Below are 17,938 nucleotides of genomic sequence, written 5' to 3'. Positions count from 1 at the left end.
TTTTTTTTTTTTTTTTGTCGGTCGTGGGGCTTGAACTCTGGGCCTGGGCACTGTCCCTCAGCTCTTCAGCTCAAGGCGAGCGCTCTACCACTTGAGCTACAGCGCCACTTCCGGTTTTCTGGTGGTTTATTGGAGATAGGAGTCTCACGGTCTCTCCTGCCCGGGCTGGCTTTGAACCGCGATCCTCAGATCTCAGCCTCCTGAGTAGCTAGGATTACAGGCGTGAGCCACCAGCGCCCGGCTTGTGTGTGTTTTTTACCTTCCTATTTTCTCCTCAAAGAAAGGAGTAGAGGCTCCCTGTAAACTCCAACATTCTGTCCTGCTTTCAAACGAACACCACTGTGACAAACACTCTCAGAAAACTCTATTATTAGTCCAATTCTCCAACACTCTGCTCTGTGACAATATCCTTATGATTTGGCCTGAGTCAAAGAATGAGTGATCCTCAGGGAAAACACAAGGTTGAATGTTGGGAAGAAACCATGGGAGAGAGAGAGAAAGGAACACAGAGATAACAGGAGACCCAGAGAAAAAAAAGAAAGGGAGAGAAAGCTAGTGATAAGAGGGAGAGAAAGCTAAGCACAAAGAGGCACAAAGAAACAGCTAAGAGTTCAATGGAGACTTTGTTAGAGACAAATAGAAGTGAAGGCGCTCATTGTGTGTGTGTGTGTGTGTGTGTGTGTGTGTGTGAAGGACATTTCACATCTCCTCAGATTATCAAGATGAAGATCTGCAAGGGAACATGCTAGATAATGTGAGGCAGGCTTACTCACTTCCCCTGGTTGACCAGAGGGTCCAGACCAATGCAGTGCAGATCTCCAATAACACACCCATCCCATCAGAGCTGTGGGCTGTAGATATCAGCAGTCCTATTTATGACCTCAAGAACTTGGTGTTCCCAGCATGAAAGGAGGTGGCTGGCTTTTGTCCAGTTCTCATATCCAAGGGAGCCAGATACTAGAGGAACAGGCAGTCAGACATTTTGGAATCACAAACCAGTTCAGACACTCTTTAGAATGGAATCATCTGGAATCCTGAGCATCTTTGTGCTACTCATCCTCTTTGCACAGGTCCAGGGGCCTGGTCTAAGTGATTGGCTCTTCCCCAGTAAGTATTGGGCCTCTACTCTTGCCTGGGAGGGAGGGAAGTTTGCTAGGAGGAAGAATTCAGGGACAATTTCTCAGATGTAGGTTGCATTCCTCCATCTTAGCCTTGGCCATGGGTTAAGAGAGGAGGGAGATATTTAAGGAGGGAAGACCCCTTTTGTGGGAGATCTTTTCTGTGAATGCAGGAAACTAAGCCTGGGCAGTCTTCACTTTCATCTCCTTTAAAGTTGAGAATCATCCCTGGGGAGGGGGGGGGTTAGACATGGGATCCAGCATTTATCGAAGAGTATACGAGAATCTGAGAAGACTAAGGGGGTGTCCCTTCACCTCCCTCCACCAACCAGCCAACAAAAAACAAAAAACAACAACCTCCTCCCCCCAAAAAACCCTCATTTTTGGAACATTGTCTCTATCTTCTGGTTCTTTTTAATGTATTCCTATAAAATATTCTTGACTTTAGGTGAAATTTTTTGTTGTTGTTTTTGGGTCTGGTCATGGGGCCTGAACTCTGGGCCTGGGCACTGTCCCTCAGCTCTTCAGCTCAAGGCTAGCACTCTACCACTTGAGCCATAGCGCCACTTCCAGCTTTTTTTTTCTGCTTATGTGGTGCTGAGGAATCGAACCCAGGGCCTCAAGCATGCAAGACAACTGCTCTACCACTGAGCCACCTTCCCAGCCCTAGGTGAAATGTTTTTGACTTTGGAATCAAGGATAGAATCTAGAAGTCCCTTTAGATGTAAAGCATGTCTATATGATTACTGTATAGACATGTTCCATGTCTATATGGTAATTATGATAACAGTTAGCTTTTCTGAACACTGAGGAAAAAATAGGGATTTTTGAGTGAAGAACTCTGGAGTGGAACATGGCAGTGGAATCCTGGCAGCCACAAAACCTGAGGCAAATCATTTAAATTCATGTGCTGTAGTTTCTTCCTCTGTAAAATAGAGATCTTACTAGGGTTTTCCTTTTAGAGCAGTTGTAGAGATTAAAGGAGATGATGCACTTCAATGCTTAGAAGCCTGTGTGGCTAATGATAACTACTTGACAAATGTTAGGTAATACGACCATACTTTACATTCTATGTCTCATTTCTTCCTCACAACTCCATAAGAGCAAGGCAATTTTACAAATGAAAAAACCCAGTCTCAGACAGGATAAGAGGTAGAATTTTTTAAAAAGAAGAAGAAAAAGGGGCTGAGAATGTGGCTTAGTAGTAGAGTGCTTGCCCAACATACATGAGGCCCTGGGTTCGATTCCTCAGTACCACATAAACAGAAAAAGCCAGAAGTGGGTCTGTGGCTCAAGTGGTAGAGTGTTAACCTTGAGCAAAAAGAAGAGCTCAGGGACGGTGCCCAGGCCCTGAGTTCAAGGTCCAGGATAGACCCTGGGATGATAGAAATCACTGTATAATATTGGCCTCTCCCTTGCTGATTTTAGCAAGGTAGGAATGATCAGGTCAGCCTGCATCAGGGGCTCTCAGTGAGGCAACTCTCCCTTCCCCTCCCGCTTGGAGCATTTGCAATGTCTGGAGTAGTGGGACACTGCTTCATGTCCCATAGTGCACAGGGAAGTCTTCACTCCTGACAGAGATTATCCAGCACAAGTATCACCAGTGCTTGAGAAGTTCTGCCTCCGAATGGTGGGGGCAGGAGGGGTGGGACTAAGAGAGGTAGAGTGAGGGGTGACCAGGAGGTGTGTAGAGTGAACAGTGCTGGGAATGGCACAAGGAGGCCCTGAAAGAGAGGACTCCTAGGGATGAACAAAGTGAATATAATCTACCCAACTCCCCAGAGCTGGGCCTGGAGAAGGATGGGACTGTGTCTTCCATGGTTCATGTTTGTAAGACCTCTCTTAGGAGATGCTGATAAAAGACAAGTAGCTCTTTGAACTATTTTGGTAATTATTCTATAAGTCTAAAATTATCTCAAAATACAAAGTCAAAGAACAGTGTTTCCTCCAAGTCCCTTAAGTAGACTCTAGGAAACTTTGGTGTCTGGAAGGGGCACAAACATGAAATGTATTATGATATTGAAATCAGATATCATGATCTTTACAGAAATCCTTTTATCCTCTTACTGTACATTCTTCAAAGTACACCTATGCCTCAAAGTTGAAATCAGTCAGTTAGTGGTTGGTGTCCCTTGTGTCTTGGAAGATATTTATTTAGTATCTGGGGACAATTTATCATAGCAAGTATACCTTCAGGTTGTTGATGTTTTGCTGCTTGTATTTATTAGTTTGCATTTTTGTTGTTATCTTGGTGTTATAGCATACATTCTTTTTACAACCATGCCCCAATAGCTTCAGAGATTTGTAGGGATATAAAATTTGAGACAGAAATGTTAATGAATTAGCTCAGAATTGCTAACACAAATGTAAACTGAGAAGAGTAATCCATTAAAAAGGAAAAAATTGCAAGAAGTGTGTACTATTGAAAAGCTGAGTTTAAATGACTTGTATTAATATATTGTCCAACATGTAATTCTGTAAAGTATAGCAGCAAGAACAATGATGTTTTCTTTAATGAAATTTCCACAGAATGTTTCAGGACATATTTAGTAAGCCGAGGGTATGGATTAAAAAAATTATTACCACAGACTTTGTGTCCAGAAATCTTGACTAAATGCTAAAGAGATGTGTAAATTTGGAAAATAAATTAAATTCTAAAATTCTTAATTTGATCATTAATGAAGTGGGGGTAATGAAATACTTAAATCATAGCAGTAGTTGGGGCTGGGAAGGTGGCTCAGTGGTAGAGTGCTTGCCTTGCATGCATGAGGCCCTGGGTTCGATTCCTCAGCACCATATAAGCAAAAAAGAAAAAAGCCGGAAGTGGTGCTGTGGCTCAAGTGGTAGAGCGCTAGCCTTGAGCTGAAGAGCTGAGGGACAGTGCCCAGGCCCAGAGTTCAGGCCCCACGACCGGACCCCCCCCCCAAAAAAAATCATAGCAGTAGTGAAGATTAAAATAAATAATACTTAGAATAAATATGAAAGTTTCAATAAGCATCTAACAAGAAGAGATATTGTTATTGCCATGGTATTATTGTGACATATTGGAAAAATTACCTGTAACAATGTGTATAAATTTTAAAAAATGAAACTGAAAAAAAAAGAAAAAAAATCTCTCTTTTCCTAGAGAAATGCCCCAGAGTCAGAGAGAACTGTGAATTCCAAGAAAGGGACATGTGTACTAAGGACAGGCAATGCCGAGACAACAAGAAATGTTGCGTCTTCAGCTGTGGGAAAAAATGTTTGGATGTCCGACAAGGTAGTATTCAGTCCTGGAATAACCACCTCCTCTACCCATGTTCTTCCCTTTTGGCCAACTGGAGTGGCGTTGTCCTTTAGTTCACAGAGGGCTGGTCTCTGGGCAAGATTTCTGGATTTGAAAGATCTGGGATTTAGATGCATTACTGTGGCTAATATGGTGGGTGACACTGGTTATGTTCTTATCCCATCTGATAATATCTAGGACTATTTCTAAAAAGAAAAAAAATGACAGTAACAGGAATGGGATTGAATCATATGGTTTATTGGCTATTTGTCACTCAGGATTTTCTGAGTCGCCAGGAAGCCATTGTTGTCCTAACATACACCAACGTTGTTGCTGCAAGTGATACATGAAATCAATTTCCCCTAGCTTTGGCTCCTGGTTCATTGCCTCTCCACCTGTACAAATCCAACTTTTCATATTAATCAATTCTAGGAACTTTAGAATTTCCCCTCTTATTTATTCTATGGCCCATTCACCACTCAATAGTGTGTTGTCGAGTCTCCTTATTTTTGATTATATCTTTTACTGTCAAGCCCTGGTTTTATTCCATTATCTGCTCTCATTCTGATGGGCTTCCTAGTCTGTTGGGTGTTCTAAAAGCCTCTTGTATCAGGATGGGCTTCTCTTTTTCAAGATTTGAGAAATTGGGGGTGGAGACATGAATCAGTTGGTAGAGCACTAGCCAATGAGCAAAAATGTCAGGGACTTGGGCTGGGAAGGTGGCTCAGTGGTAGAGCGTTTGCCTTGCATGCCTGAGGCTCTGGGTTTGATTCCTCAGCACCACATAAGAAAAAAGAAAAAAGCCGGAAGTGGCGCTGTGGCTCAAGTGGTAAAGCGCTAGCCTTGAGCTGAAGAGCTGAGGGACAGCGCTCAGGCCCAGAGTTCAGGCCCCACGACTGGACCCCCCCACCCCCCCCCCAAAAAAAAAGTGTCAGGGACTGAGTTTGATTCTTGGTTTCAGACCTAAAAAAAAAAAAAAAAAAAAGACAAGATTTGAGAAGTTTGCTTCCAAATGTTTTCTACATCTTCAGCAGTCACCTCCTCCCCTTCCTCTATGCCTATCATTCATGTATTTAGTCTTTTAATAGAGGCCTAAAATTCCTGAAAATTCCTTTCATGTTTCTCTGATCTTTCTGTATTTTCTTATTCTGTCTTCCATTTCATCTACTTTGCTGGAGAGGGTTTTCACTGTATTCTTCATATTCAGGACTCCTGCTTCATCTTTTTTTGGAGGGGACTTCATTGTCTTTATTGATAGTAGTTTTCATGTCTTGCATGGATTTCTTTATTTCATTTAGTTGTTTTGAAAATTGAAAAGTTGAACAGGTGCTGGTGGCTCATGCCTGTAATTCTAGCTACTCAGGAGACTGAGATCTGAGGATCATGGTTCCAAGCCAGCCTGGGCAGGAAAGGCTGTGAGACTCTTTTTTTTTTTGGGGGGGGGGGTCTGGTCATGGGGCCTGAACTCTGGGCCTGGGCGCTGTCCCTCAGCTCTTCAGCTCAAGGCTAGCACTCTACCACTTGAGCCACAGCGCCACTTCTGGCTTTTTTTCTTTTTTGCTTATGTGGTGCTGAGGAATCAAACCCAGGGCCTCATGCATGCAAGGCAAGCACTCTACCACTGAGCCATCTTCCAAGCCCAAAAGTTCCTTCTTTTTTTTAATTTTATTTTGTTTTTGGCTGTGAGACTCTTGTCTCCAATAAACTACTCAGAAAACCAGAAGTGGCGCTGTGGCTCAAGTGGTGGAGTGCTAGCCTTGAGCTGAAGAGCTGAGGGACAGTGCCCAAGCCCAGAGTTCAAGCCCCACTACTGACCAAAAAAAGAAAAAGAAAAAAGAAAATTGAAAAGTTGTCTCTTGAGAATCTTGTAGCTCCTTAGCTGTATTATCATTGATCTCAGTTAGCTATTCATTTACTTTTACTTAATGGCCATTGAGCTTTTGGAATTCTTTTTGAATTCACTCAAGTATTTTTAGCATTATCTTTTATTTCATTGAGCTGTTTATAAATGTCCCCTTGCATTTTCTTGAGCATTCTTATTTCTTTGAACTGAATTTGTGGGGTTTCCTCTACTTCATTGATGTTTTAATCTTTTGTTGTGTGATGTCATTTTCTGTAAGGATTATATTTCCCTGATTTCTCACACTTCTTGTATTTCTATGCTGAGATTTACTCATCTCAAACCAAGATTTACAATTTTTGGTTTGAGATTTTATTTGCCTGAAGTCTTTCTACTGACCTACTCTGTGTATTAGCTGGGTTGATATGTGATTTCTCACTGTGCCTCAGCCCCAACAAAGGCATCCAATTCGGTACCCATCTAGATATTTACAGACTGTAAAATTCCATTGATAACATAAGCTACACAACCAATTACATTGTATATTCAGGGGAGTTACATTTTTTATGGTATTCTAGGGGGCTGAAAGTATAAAAAATAATATGTGTAGTGGTTGTAACTAGGGTGTTAATAATAATTAGGGTGAAGGAATAGATAAGGAAGAAAGAAGATGAAGACAAGGGGAACAGCATGCATACAGAATATCCCTGTGTAGTTATATAATTCACTTGTGGAGAAGAGTGCAATCTGGAGACTTAGAATCTCAGTAACAAGACTGAAGATATAAGTAAATGATAAATGTACATGTAAAGATCAGAAGCAAGGTAGGGAATGCAGGCTTGATTCAGGCAACTGTGATTGTATGGGACATAGAATGGAGTTAGGGGGTACATCACAGAGGAGTTGAGAGAGGGAGAAGAAGGAAGGAAGGAAGAAAAGAAGGAAGGAAGGAGGATAGAAAAAGGAAGAAAGGAAGGAAGAAAGAAGGAAAGAAAAAATGAAGGAAGGAAGGAAGGAAGTAGGAAAGGAAGATATCATGTGGAACAATTCTATATTCAGGGATACAGATACTCTGGGGCTTCCTTGCAAATGTATGTAACATATCCATGAAGCTGGACTCACATAATGTGATAGAGAAAAGAATCTGCTTTCAGTTTTGGTCATGGTATTCATGATGTTTTCCAGGAAAAATAATAACATTTAAAAATATTTACTTTTACTAGGTAGTTGTACAAATGGGTTTCAACCCCAGCAGTCAGCTTAGGAGTACAATGCATCTTGCTCAGTGCACCCCATCCATCTTTCCCCATCCCATCCCTACCCTCAAGTTACATAGCTCAATTTTTTACACAATGTACATTGAATACAATGACTGCATCTGCTCACCCTTCCTTTCTCCCTTCCTGTGTCCTCACCCTCTTGTGGTCCCCACCAAAAAAGCAGCTTTCAGCTTCCTAGGGCTTATTTTATAAAATGATTTGTTATTGCAGTAACACTTTTTCCCCTTAGCTGAGTATTCTGAGTTCTTAACTTGGGTGAGGGCATCTCTCTACAGATGTGTGCCAACTTCCAAAGGACTCTGGCCCCTGCATGGCTTTATTTCATCGCTGGTGGTATAGTAATGAAAATAATACCTGCTACAGCTTCATCTATGGTGGTTGCCAGGGAAACAATAACAACTTCCAAACAAAAAACATCTGCCAGAATGCCTGCCAAAAAAAACGTGAGTCTCAGAGCCCTTGGCTCCTATTCTCTCACCAGAGCCATTTGGGTGTTGGCTGGCTTGTTCCAGAACAGAGCCAGCTCCAATCAGGAGCCCCAAAAATGTACCTTGCAGAAGGGACACAGTGGTCTTCTGGGAATCAGGAATGGAAAGAGGGTGTAGAGAGGTAGGAGTATGGGGAGAATTAGTAGCGATAAAGGAGGTGGAATCTCAGAGACCCATCACAAAATAATCATAGAATATCCAGCTTAGCACTGGACACATTGATCAACCAACCAAGTTGCCCACCAACTTCCTCATCTCTTTGTCAGCCATCCTATTTCATTACTTTCCCTTAAAAGGGTTAAACATCCACTTTAAACCTCTTTCTTTAAACTGTGTGTGTGTGTGTGTGTGTGTGTGTGTGTGTGTGTGTGTGCGCACACACGCACGCACGCATGCGTGCACATATAGGCCAGTCCTGGGACTTGAACTCAGAGCCTAGGGACTGTCCCTGAGCTCTTTTGTTCAAGGCTAGCGCTCTACCACTTGAGCCATAGCCATGAGATAAGAGTCTCATGGATTTTCCTGCCCAGGCTGGCTTTGAACTGTGACCCTCAGCTCTCAGCATCCTGAGTAGCTAGGATTCCAGGTCTTCCTTTTATCTTAAAAGGTGCATAAACATTTCTGGAAGCTGTGTAGCTTCAAACTTTAAAGAGAAGCTGAGTTCAAGATGCCATATCTTATACTTTCCCTGTCAACAGGTACCTGAATAGAGAAGCATTCACTGGAATAACCACCAGGGTTTGGCCCCCATTGTCGGCTCTGTCTATGCACTTGACTGATGATCCAGACTGGCTTCCACTGTTCCACTCAGCTCTCCAAGGTCTTAGCTCTTCCCAACAGAGGACAGAAGATCTGCCTCCATTCCCTCCATCTCCACCTCTTTCCAGCCTCATGCTTTCCATTGGGAAAGCCTCACCCCTCCATCCCCACTTCCAAGGCTTGCTGCTTTCCATTGGGAAAGCCTCACCCCTCCATCCCCACTTCCAAGACTTGCTGTTTAATCTCTGGGTAGAAACTAATTCTCTAAATAAAATGTTGGTTTAATCCCATGCCTTCTGAGTCTGAGTAATTCACATCCGTGGGGGATGTTATTCTTTGTAGAGAGTAAGTCCTCACTGAAGTTTCTGGTGACACCATTCAAGGGTGTGAGGGCCATGGGAACCTAGAGAGTGGAGAGTTCTCTTCAAAAAGTGGTGAAACTCTTAAAATGGAGACCCACAGGCATCACTTTAGTTTGGAAGCCACACAAATGAACTTACCTGTAAGTTTTTTCAAGGAGCATAGGTGTGGGCGGGGGAGGGGGGGAGGAGGAGGGGGGAAGTGATTAGGGAAAGGAGAGGAATTAACTATGAGTCACCATGTAAAACATGCCTCAAGTGTTGGGGAGGCTGAGGTATTGATCACTGAGTATTACTCCTCACCAGATGCCTGGGACATTAAATCTCTCACTCTTCCAGATTGTTCCACACACAAGCTGAGCAAGTCCCTAGGAAGCCCGAGAAAACCCACTGTAGAGAGAAGCAGGTACGCTGCAAGTTGCTTATCCATAGTGAAAAGGACTCATTAATACATACTACACTGAAAAACATGTGTGATTCTATTGATATAAAATATCTGACTAGGTACATCTGTACAGACAGAAAGTAGATTAGTAGTTATGGATTGAGGGAAAAAAAAAAACAGAGTGACTGCTCATGGGTAGAAGGCTTTAATTTGGAGTAAGAAAAATGTTTTTGAACTAATTGAAGCGAGATGGCATACTATCATGAATATATGAAAAAAAATCACTGAATAGTTCACCTACAAATGAACTTGTTTATTTTAATTAATTAATTAAGTTTTGCTTGTCCTGGGGCTTGAACTCTGAGCCTGAGCACTGTCCTTCAGCTTCTTTTGCTCAAAGCTAGCACTCTACCACTTGAGCCACAGCGCCACTTCTGGCGTTTTCTGAGTGGTTTATTGGAGATAAGAGTCTCATAGACTTTCTTGCCCAGGCTGGCTTTGAACTGTGATCCTCAGATCTCAGCCTTTTGAGTAGCTAGGATTATAAGTGTAAGCCACCAGTGTCTGGCTTGTTTATTTTTATTTATGATTTATTTAAGTATTTGGGAGGATCACATGAAAATTCTACAGATGTATACAGTGAATTCTGAGCAAGTTCACCTTCTCTATTATACTCTCAATCTTCTCTTCCCCCCGCCAAGAAAAACAATATTCTGTGGTTTTGTTTATTCTGTCTTCATAATACCTATATGTAATATAATGTAATATACTTTGATCATCTTTAGCCACCCCTAATCCTCCCCATTTCACCTCCCCCTCCTGTTGATTCCACCACCCAACACTGCTCCTTTTACACTCAAGTCCCATTATTATTGTTATTTTTAAAGATTTTACATCTAGGTCCTGTCAACATGGCAGCTACCAGTTTCATCCATTTTCCTGCAAATGGCATAACTTCTTTCTTCTTTTTTTTTCAGCAAGAACTTTACAGCAAGAACTTTGTTACTGCTGTAGGGATCACTTCATACTTTTGAATTATACTCCATGGTGTATATACACCACAAATTCTTTATCCATTCATCTGTTACTGGGGTGATTCCACCATTTGGCTGTTGTGAACAATGATTCAATAAACAAAGGTGTATAAGCTGTGTGTTGGTGGCTCATGCCTATAATTCTAGCTACTCAGGAAGCAGAGGTCTGGGGATCAGAGTTCAAAGCCAGCTTGGGCAGGGAAGTCTTTGAGATTCTTTTTTTTTGGGGGGGAGGTGGTCTGGTCGTGGGGCCTGAACTCTGGGCCTGGGCGCTGTCCCTCAGCTCTTCAGCTCAAGGCTAGCGCTCTACCACTTGAGCCACAGCGCTACTTCTGGCTTTTTCCTTTTTGCTTATGTAGTGCTGAGGAATGGAACCCAGGGCCTCAAGCATGCAAGGCAAGCGCTCTACCACTGAGCCACCTTCCCAGCCCAGTCTTTGAGATTCTTATCTCCAATAAACTACTCAGAAAAAGCCAGAAGTGGTGCTGTGGCTCAAGTAGTAGAACACTATCCTTAAGCAAAAGAAACTCAGGGACAGAACCCAGGCCCTGAGTTCAAACCCCAGGAACAGCACAAAAAACAACAACAACAAAAGACCCAAACACATAGGAGTATAACTGTCTCTGTTGGTATTAATTTATATTACTTTGTATATACCCAAGGAGTATAGCAGGCATGTCTACTTTTAGATTTTTGAAGAACCTCTGTGCTGATTTGCAATGTGATTATGGGAGTTTAAATTCTCTCCAAGTTCTCACTATGTATCCCAGGCTGGCTTTGAACTCTGTTTTTCCTGTCTCAACCACCGGAGTGCTAGATTACAGATATATGCCATCAAGAACTACAAAATTATTGCTTTAAGGTGATGTAAGTTCTATCTCAACTTAAGAAAAATGGCTAAATAATAAAGAACTGTCTTGTGAAGTTGCTGGTGAAATCAAAGGTGAACTTAATGCGTTAGCAATAGCAGTTCCTACTACAGTCTAGCCCTCTCATTGCTCAGATTACAATACATCCACAATCTACCCTCTACTATCGATATTTGTGGAAATATTCGGGAGCAATCAGTGGAGCATTCTTCAGCTCTGCTGCAGCAGCTAAAGCTGTTAGTGATATTGCTACTCTTCTTCTGCACAGCTTATGTTAAATTGCACCTTATGCAAGATACTCTGCCCATTCTGCTATTCTTTCCTGCTTTCAAAATACTTTAACAGTGTCAGACACTCTGAAGAGTGCAGCCTGGAATCCATTTCTTCTCCTTCCACTCTGGTCCCAACAATATCTTTACCCTAACAATAGGTAAAGAAAATGGATAGATGAAAGAAAATGGAGGGCTGGGAAGGTGGCTCAGTGGTAGAGTTCAGGCCCCATGACTAGACCAAAAAAAAAAAAAAAAGAAAGAAAGAAAATGGAGAGGAAGTAAAGAACAGAGAGAAAGAGGCACAGAAAAAAAGGAGGGAGGAAGGGAAGGAGAGAGACAGACAGACAGATAGACAGAGAGGGAGAGACAGAGAGACTTAGAAGGAATAGAAACCAGAAACAAGCATGAGATAAAAAACAAAAACAGGGGCTGGGAAGGTGGCTCAGTGGTAGAGCGCTTGCCTTGCATGCCTGAGGCCCTGGGTTCGATTCCTCAGTACCACATAAGCAAAAAGAAAAAAAGCCGGAAGTGGCGCTGTGGCTCAAGTGGTAGAGCACTAGCCTGGAGCTGAAGAGCTGAGGGACAGCACCCAGGCCCAGAGTTCAGGCCCCACGACCGGACCCCCAACAAAACAAAACACACACACACACACACACACGCACACACACACACACACACACACACACACACACACACACACACACACACACACACACACACACAGTTGTTTATACCTGTAGTCCTAGCTAATAAAGAGGCTGAGAGCTGAAAATCATGGTTCAAAGACAGCCCAGCCATAAAAGTCCATGAAATTCTTATCTCCAATAAACAACTCAGAAAAAGCCTGAAGTGGTGCTGTGGCTCAAGTGGCAGAGTGCTAGCCTTGAGCTAGCTCAGAGACAGTGCCCAGGCCCTGAGTTCAAGTGCCATGACTGACAAAAAAAAAAAAAAACCACCCCAAAACAAAACAAAACAAAAAATCATAAGGATGTACAAAGAAGAAAAATAGTGAGAAACAGTTATGCTAGGAGAAGAGGGAAATGAAAAAGACGTGAGCTAGGATACTCTTGTTTTCCAGACTGCCTCTGGGAAAAAGAAATCTCAAGTTGAGCAACCCTTCTGCTAAGCAATGTCCTGGCCAAGGGTCGACATGAGAAGCAGACAGCCTCAGCAGCTGAGGCCAAGAGCAGCCCATCAAGAGCCCCTTCCCCAGGGCCGGCACTGTGGATACCAGCTGGTTTCACCAATCGCCTTGGGGACTTGGTGTTCTCTGTGGAGGGAGAGTGGCTGGCTTGTGTCCAACCTCCTCTCCCGGCGTATCAGGCCAGGGCAGCCACAGCATAGAGGCAGGAGCTTCTGAGCCATTACTCCTGGTTTTGATGCTACCAGTTAGGCCACTACTTCCTCAAATGGAACTCTTGGGACTTCTACCATTCATGGTACCATCCATCCTCTTGAGAGGTGTCCGAGACCCTGGGCTGGTTGAGGGATCCTTCTTAAGTAAGTACTGGGGACACAGGCCTGTCCAGGGAGAGGGACCTTGATGGGGAGGAGAGAATAAATGAAGAATAGTTTCCACAGTTCAGCTTGGGACCCTGGGGCAGGAGAGAGGAGCGCTTTGGAAGCTGTATGTCAGTCCCTTTCCTCCTGGTAAGATGCTCCTGGTAAATGCAAGGAGCTAGATCTATGCCAACGGAGTCCTTATTGGCATTCCAAGGAGTTCTTCCAGGAGATGCTTGGATCTAGAGTCATGGAATCCATTCTGAAAGCTGACTAGTCAAAAAGGTGTCCCCTTAAGGATAGATCTTTCCCTAGCACTACCCATATTGGTTCCTGTGTTCCCCACAGCCACTTAGGGCCCATGCCGTCGTAGTAAAGAACTTTCCAGAGGTCCCTTGGAATGCTGAAATATGGAGACTGTACAATTGGCAACTAGAATATACTGGGCACTTTAAAAAGTCCTGGTTAAGCCAGATGCCAGTGGCTCACCCTGTGATTCTGGTTACTCAGGAGACTGAGAGCTGAGAATCATGGTTCAAAGCCAGCTCAGGCAGGAAAGTCTCCGAGGCTCTTATCTCCAATTAACCACCAAAAAAATCAGAAGTGGAGCTGTGGCTCAAGAGGTAGAGCTCTAGCCATGAGCATAAAAGCTCAGGGACAGTGCCCAAGACTAGAGTCCAGGACTGGCAACAAACCAATCAAGAGAGTACCTTCCATACCAAAAATTTAACTGAACTCTAAAACCCAGACCTGATGTCAGAAAAGAAGATCTCAAACACCAAAGGGTACAAAACCTCCTGCCCAACACAGCAAGGACAACTTACCCGACCAGTCCTAGAAGATCACATCCTTTCCCCAGGAACTTGGCAGGCAATGGGGTGCAGGGTGGGTGTTTGGAGTTAGATACTAAGTTGTTATGGGGCTGAGAGTGTTCCTCGTATGAGCACCCCTGAACTCTCTGAGGGCTAAAACACCTTCTGGGGTCTGGGTCTTGGAAGCAAGAGCAATGGTTTCTTCCAGGCCTCAGGGAGCACATTTCTCCTCCCTCAGGGTCATGTCCTCATATCAGAGTAAAGTGTGAAATCCAAGAACTGAACCAATGTCAGAAGAGCACCCAGTGCCCGGACAGAATGAAGTGTTGCTGGTTCAGCTGTGGAAAGAAATGTCTAGACATCTCAGAAGGTACCTCCCAGGTCCCCGGAGCCAGGGGATGCCCTCTTCCCTGCCCCTTCTGCAGTCCCACCCCTCCTCCTGGATCACGGAGATGTGGCTGTAGCTCCTTTTGCCTGTTTGCCCCCGTCACACTAGCAGTGTGGGTTTTCTTTTTCTTTCTGGATCTTGGCATTCCTTCCCATAGACTGATGTGGAAGCTGGACCATAGCGTTGCCTAGCCCTTCTTTAGTGATTGTCTGCAATTAAAGTCAAGTAGCCACTTAAATTCTACCTGATGTGAGCATCATTCCCACGCATATAATAGCTATGAGAGTCAGAATATGTGCTGTAAATATAAAATATAAATAGACAAAATGTAAAGTAATATACTATATAAGACAAGATATATTAAATATAATCATATTATAGATCACATCATATAATAATCGCATGCCAGTACAATAATCATTTATAATATAATAATCATATCACATTTATTGTATATGCTTCAGTGGAGACCAAAAGAGCAGAAGACAGAGCAAGCGGGTAGGGTGAATGTCCTCCAGGGAGACAGACATCCAAATGGTTCTGCTCTGTGATCTTCCTAGATGTATGCAGTATGCCAAAGAAAATTGGCCCTTGCTTGGCCTACCTTCCGCGCTGGTGGTATAATAAAGAAACTGAGCTCTGCACCAAGTTCATCTATGGCGGTTGCCAAGGGAACCTTAACAATTTCCAATCCCAAGCTGTCTGCTCTGTCACCTGCAAAAGAAAACGTAAGTTCCATGAGGTCTCAGACACCCATGCTCACCAGGCCTACATTGAGAGATCTAGGAATTGGTTTATTTCAAGACCTTGGATGCTCTGGGGCTGACAGAAGTAGTACAAATTACGAGATAAGGATGTACCTTGCCAGGCGCTGGTGGCTCACGCCTGTAATACTAGCTATTCAGGAGGATGAGATCTGAGGATCATGGTTCAAAGCCAGCCGGGGCAGAAAAGTCCATGAGACTCTTATCTCCAATAAACCACTAGAAAACCGGAAGTGCCTCTGTGGCTCAAGCGGTAGAGCGCTTGCCTTGAGCTGAAGAGCGCAAGGACAGCACCCAATCCCAGAGTTCAAGCCCCACAACCGACCAAAAAAAAACAAAAAAAGGATGTACCTTGTGGGGCTGGAGGCATGGCTCAGTTGGTAGAGCACTGGCCAATGAGCAAAGTCATCAGGCAGGTACTGAGTTTGAGTCTGTGTCTTGGATCTAAAAAAGAAAAAGGAAAGAATGTACCTTGTGCTGGTGTCGGTAGGAGGGCCTCTGGGGAAAGAGAGGACAGGAAAGGACATAGAGGAAGGAAAATTGGCAAGTGTCAGTGCAGAGAAGACAGTGGAGTGTGTCAGATCAGACCAGTAGGGGGCCCTGCATTGGCCCGTTCACCTGCCTTCCTGACAGGCTTTTACTTCTCACCCAGACTTTGAAAGGTCACTTAAAGCCAGGGAAGCCACATACTTAACTGGCCAAATCAAGACAATTACGAGAATTAAAAGGGTGTGGCTGTTTATTAAGCTGGAGCAACAGGTATCAACTGGGACTATACTGGACAAAATAGAATGTGCAATCTCCTTGTGAGTCGTCCCCCCCCCCCCCCCGCATCTCACGTTGGTTTTCACTTCCTCCCAAAGATGTCAAAATGCTTTCAGCTCTCTTCTGCATTAACTTCTGAATTTGATTCCTTAAGTGCTTCAACCCTTATTTTGCTATCTTACAGATGCGACTTCCTGGATGGGGTAAAGCAGAGATGGAACAAACCATAGGATTGGCTCATACTCGAGAACTCTCTCCATGTGCGCTCAACTGAGGCTTCCTATTGGCTTTCACTGGCCAGACTTCAGCCAATTAGGACTTCGCTATTAAAAAAAATATATACATGGAATTTTCTTCCTTCCCTCCAATTAAGCTTTTCTTCAATCATGTTTGCATTTCACCCTTTGACCCCCTTCATCAGGATCCCCATTTATTTCTATAAAACTTTCTGTAAGACTCTATAAAGTGTTCTGTGAGGTCTGCTATCTCTGAGTCTGAATAATTTCCATCTACAACATGCAGAAAGACACATATATTCACATCTCCCTATATGCTGGTTATAGAGAACAAGAAGTGTTTAGGCTTCTCCATACTGACAAAGAAAGAAAGAAGAATGTGAACATTCTAACGCTTCAGAACTATGGTGATACTGCTCCCTGGCAGTATTGTCAAAAGATGTTAAAAATGCAGCCAGAACAGATCAGACTTTGCATGAGCTAAACCTTACAAAAATTATAGGCTTCTTGAAAACCTCAGTGCGAATGAAACGCCAAGCAGAAATTCACAACCAACTGCAAACTTTTTTTTCTTTAGCATTTCTTTATTTAACATTTATTATTATTATTATCTTTAGTTATACAAAGAAGTTCCCCTTCTACAAAACTCAACTGCAAACTTTTAAAAGTAGATAAATACCACAAAATCCATATAAATTATTATTAATTAGTGTGTTGTATTCATCATATTAATTCTGTAAGGATTGTGTGTGTGTGTATGTATGAGAGAGGGAGAGAGACAGAGAAAAAGAGAGGGAGACAGAGAGAGGGAGAAACAGAGAGAAAACTGGGGCTTGAACTCAGAGCCTGGTGCTCTTACTTGGCTTTTTCACTAAAGAATGGCTCTACTTCTGGCTTTTTGTTGGCTAATTGGAGATAAAATTCTCATAGCTTTTCTGCCTGAACTGGCTTCAAACCTCAAGCCTCAGATATCATCTTCCTGAGTAGCTAGGGTTACAGGTGTGAACCACCAGCTCCTGACTCTGTAAGACTTGATTTTTATGCGAAGAATAGAAGGATAGTTTAGTTTTTCATGTAACCTTACTCATTAAACCCTGAGTAAGCCAGGCGCTGGTGGCTCACGCCTGTAATCCTAGCTACTCAGGAGGCTGAGATCTGAGGATCGTGGTTCAAAGCCAGCCCCGGCAGGAGAGACCGTGAGACTCCTATCTCCAATAAACCACCAGAAAACCGGAAGTGGCGCTGTAGCTCAAGTGGTAGAGCGCTCACCTTGAGCTGAAGAGCTGAGGGACAGCGCCCAGGCCCAGAGTTCAAGCCCCACGGCCGACAAAAAAAAAAAACCCTGAGTAAAATTTGATTTTGTTTATAGTTAGGGTGCAAAGCCATCCTTGATGTTTGAAGTTCTGTTTATAGATCTGTGCCCTTGAACCACAAGAACGATAAAAAAAATCTTTTATATAATTCCGTCTAAAAGAAAATATTCCTCATGCGTGTAAAGCAGCAAATATTGAGTTGTTAATGATCTTCTTATGCCCTGGCAAGATATGAGATCCTATTTGAAACATAACCAGCAAAAGTCAGGGCTGAAGGCATGGTTCACTGGTAAGGGAGGTTGCTTAGAAAGCATGAGTTAAAAATCTTAGTTCCAGGCGAGGGAGGTGGCTCAGTGGTAGAGCACTTGCCTTGCATGCGTGAGGCCCTGGGTTCAATTCCTCAGCACCACATAAGCAAAAAGAAAAAAAAAAAGCCAGAAGTGGCGCTGTGGCTCAAGCAGTAGAGTGCTAGCCTTGAGCTGAAGAGCTGA

At 43.3% G+C, this 17,938-nt stretch overlaps 2 protein-coding genes across 2 annotated transcripts; both read left to right on the top strand.

Moving 5' to 3' along the window:
• The first annotated feature begins 886 nt into the window (after positions 1-886).
• On the top strand, positions 887-9,023 carry LOC138805217 (eppin-like). The gene is made up of 4 exons (XM_069989854.1): positions 887-1,107; positions 4,246-4,377; positions 7,747-7,946; positions 8,690-9,023. Exons 1-4 carry the CDS (start codon positions 1,017-1,019, stop codon positions 8,699-8,701), a joined length of 435 nt encoding a protein of 144 aa, XP_069845955.1. The 5' UTR covers positions 887-1,016; the 3' UTR covers positions 8,702-9,023.
• A 3,963-nt stretch (positions 9,024-12,986) lies between these two features.
• LOC138805216 (WAP four-disulfide core domain protein 6A-like) lies at positions 12,987-16,376 on the top strand. The gene is made up of 4 exons (XM_069989853.1): positions 12,987-13,169; positions 14,220-14,351; positions 14,930-15,097; positions 16,083-16,376. The coding sequence occupies exons 1-4, from the start codon at positions 13,049-13,051 to the stop codon at positions 16,103-16,105; spliced, it is 444 nt and encodes a 147-aa protein (XP_069845954.1). The 5' UTR covers positions 12,987-13,048; the 3' UTR covers positions 16,106-16,376.
• The last annotated feature ends 1,562 nt before the right edge of the window (positions 16,377-17,938 follow it).

This window comes from Dipodomys merriami, unplaced genomic scaffold (assembly GCF_024711535.1).
Source record: "Dipodomys merriami isolate MVZ:Mamm:240054 unplaced genomic scaffold, mDipMer1.0.p SCAF_39, whole genome shotgun sequence".
NCBI classification, from domain to species: domain Eukaryota; kingdom Metazoa; phylum Chordata; class Mammalia; order Rodentia; family Heteromyidae; genus Dipodomys; species Dipodomys merriami.
Note: the sequence above shows the minus strand (reverse complement) of the source record. Positions and strands in the feature narration are given on the sequence as shown.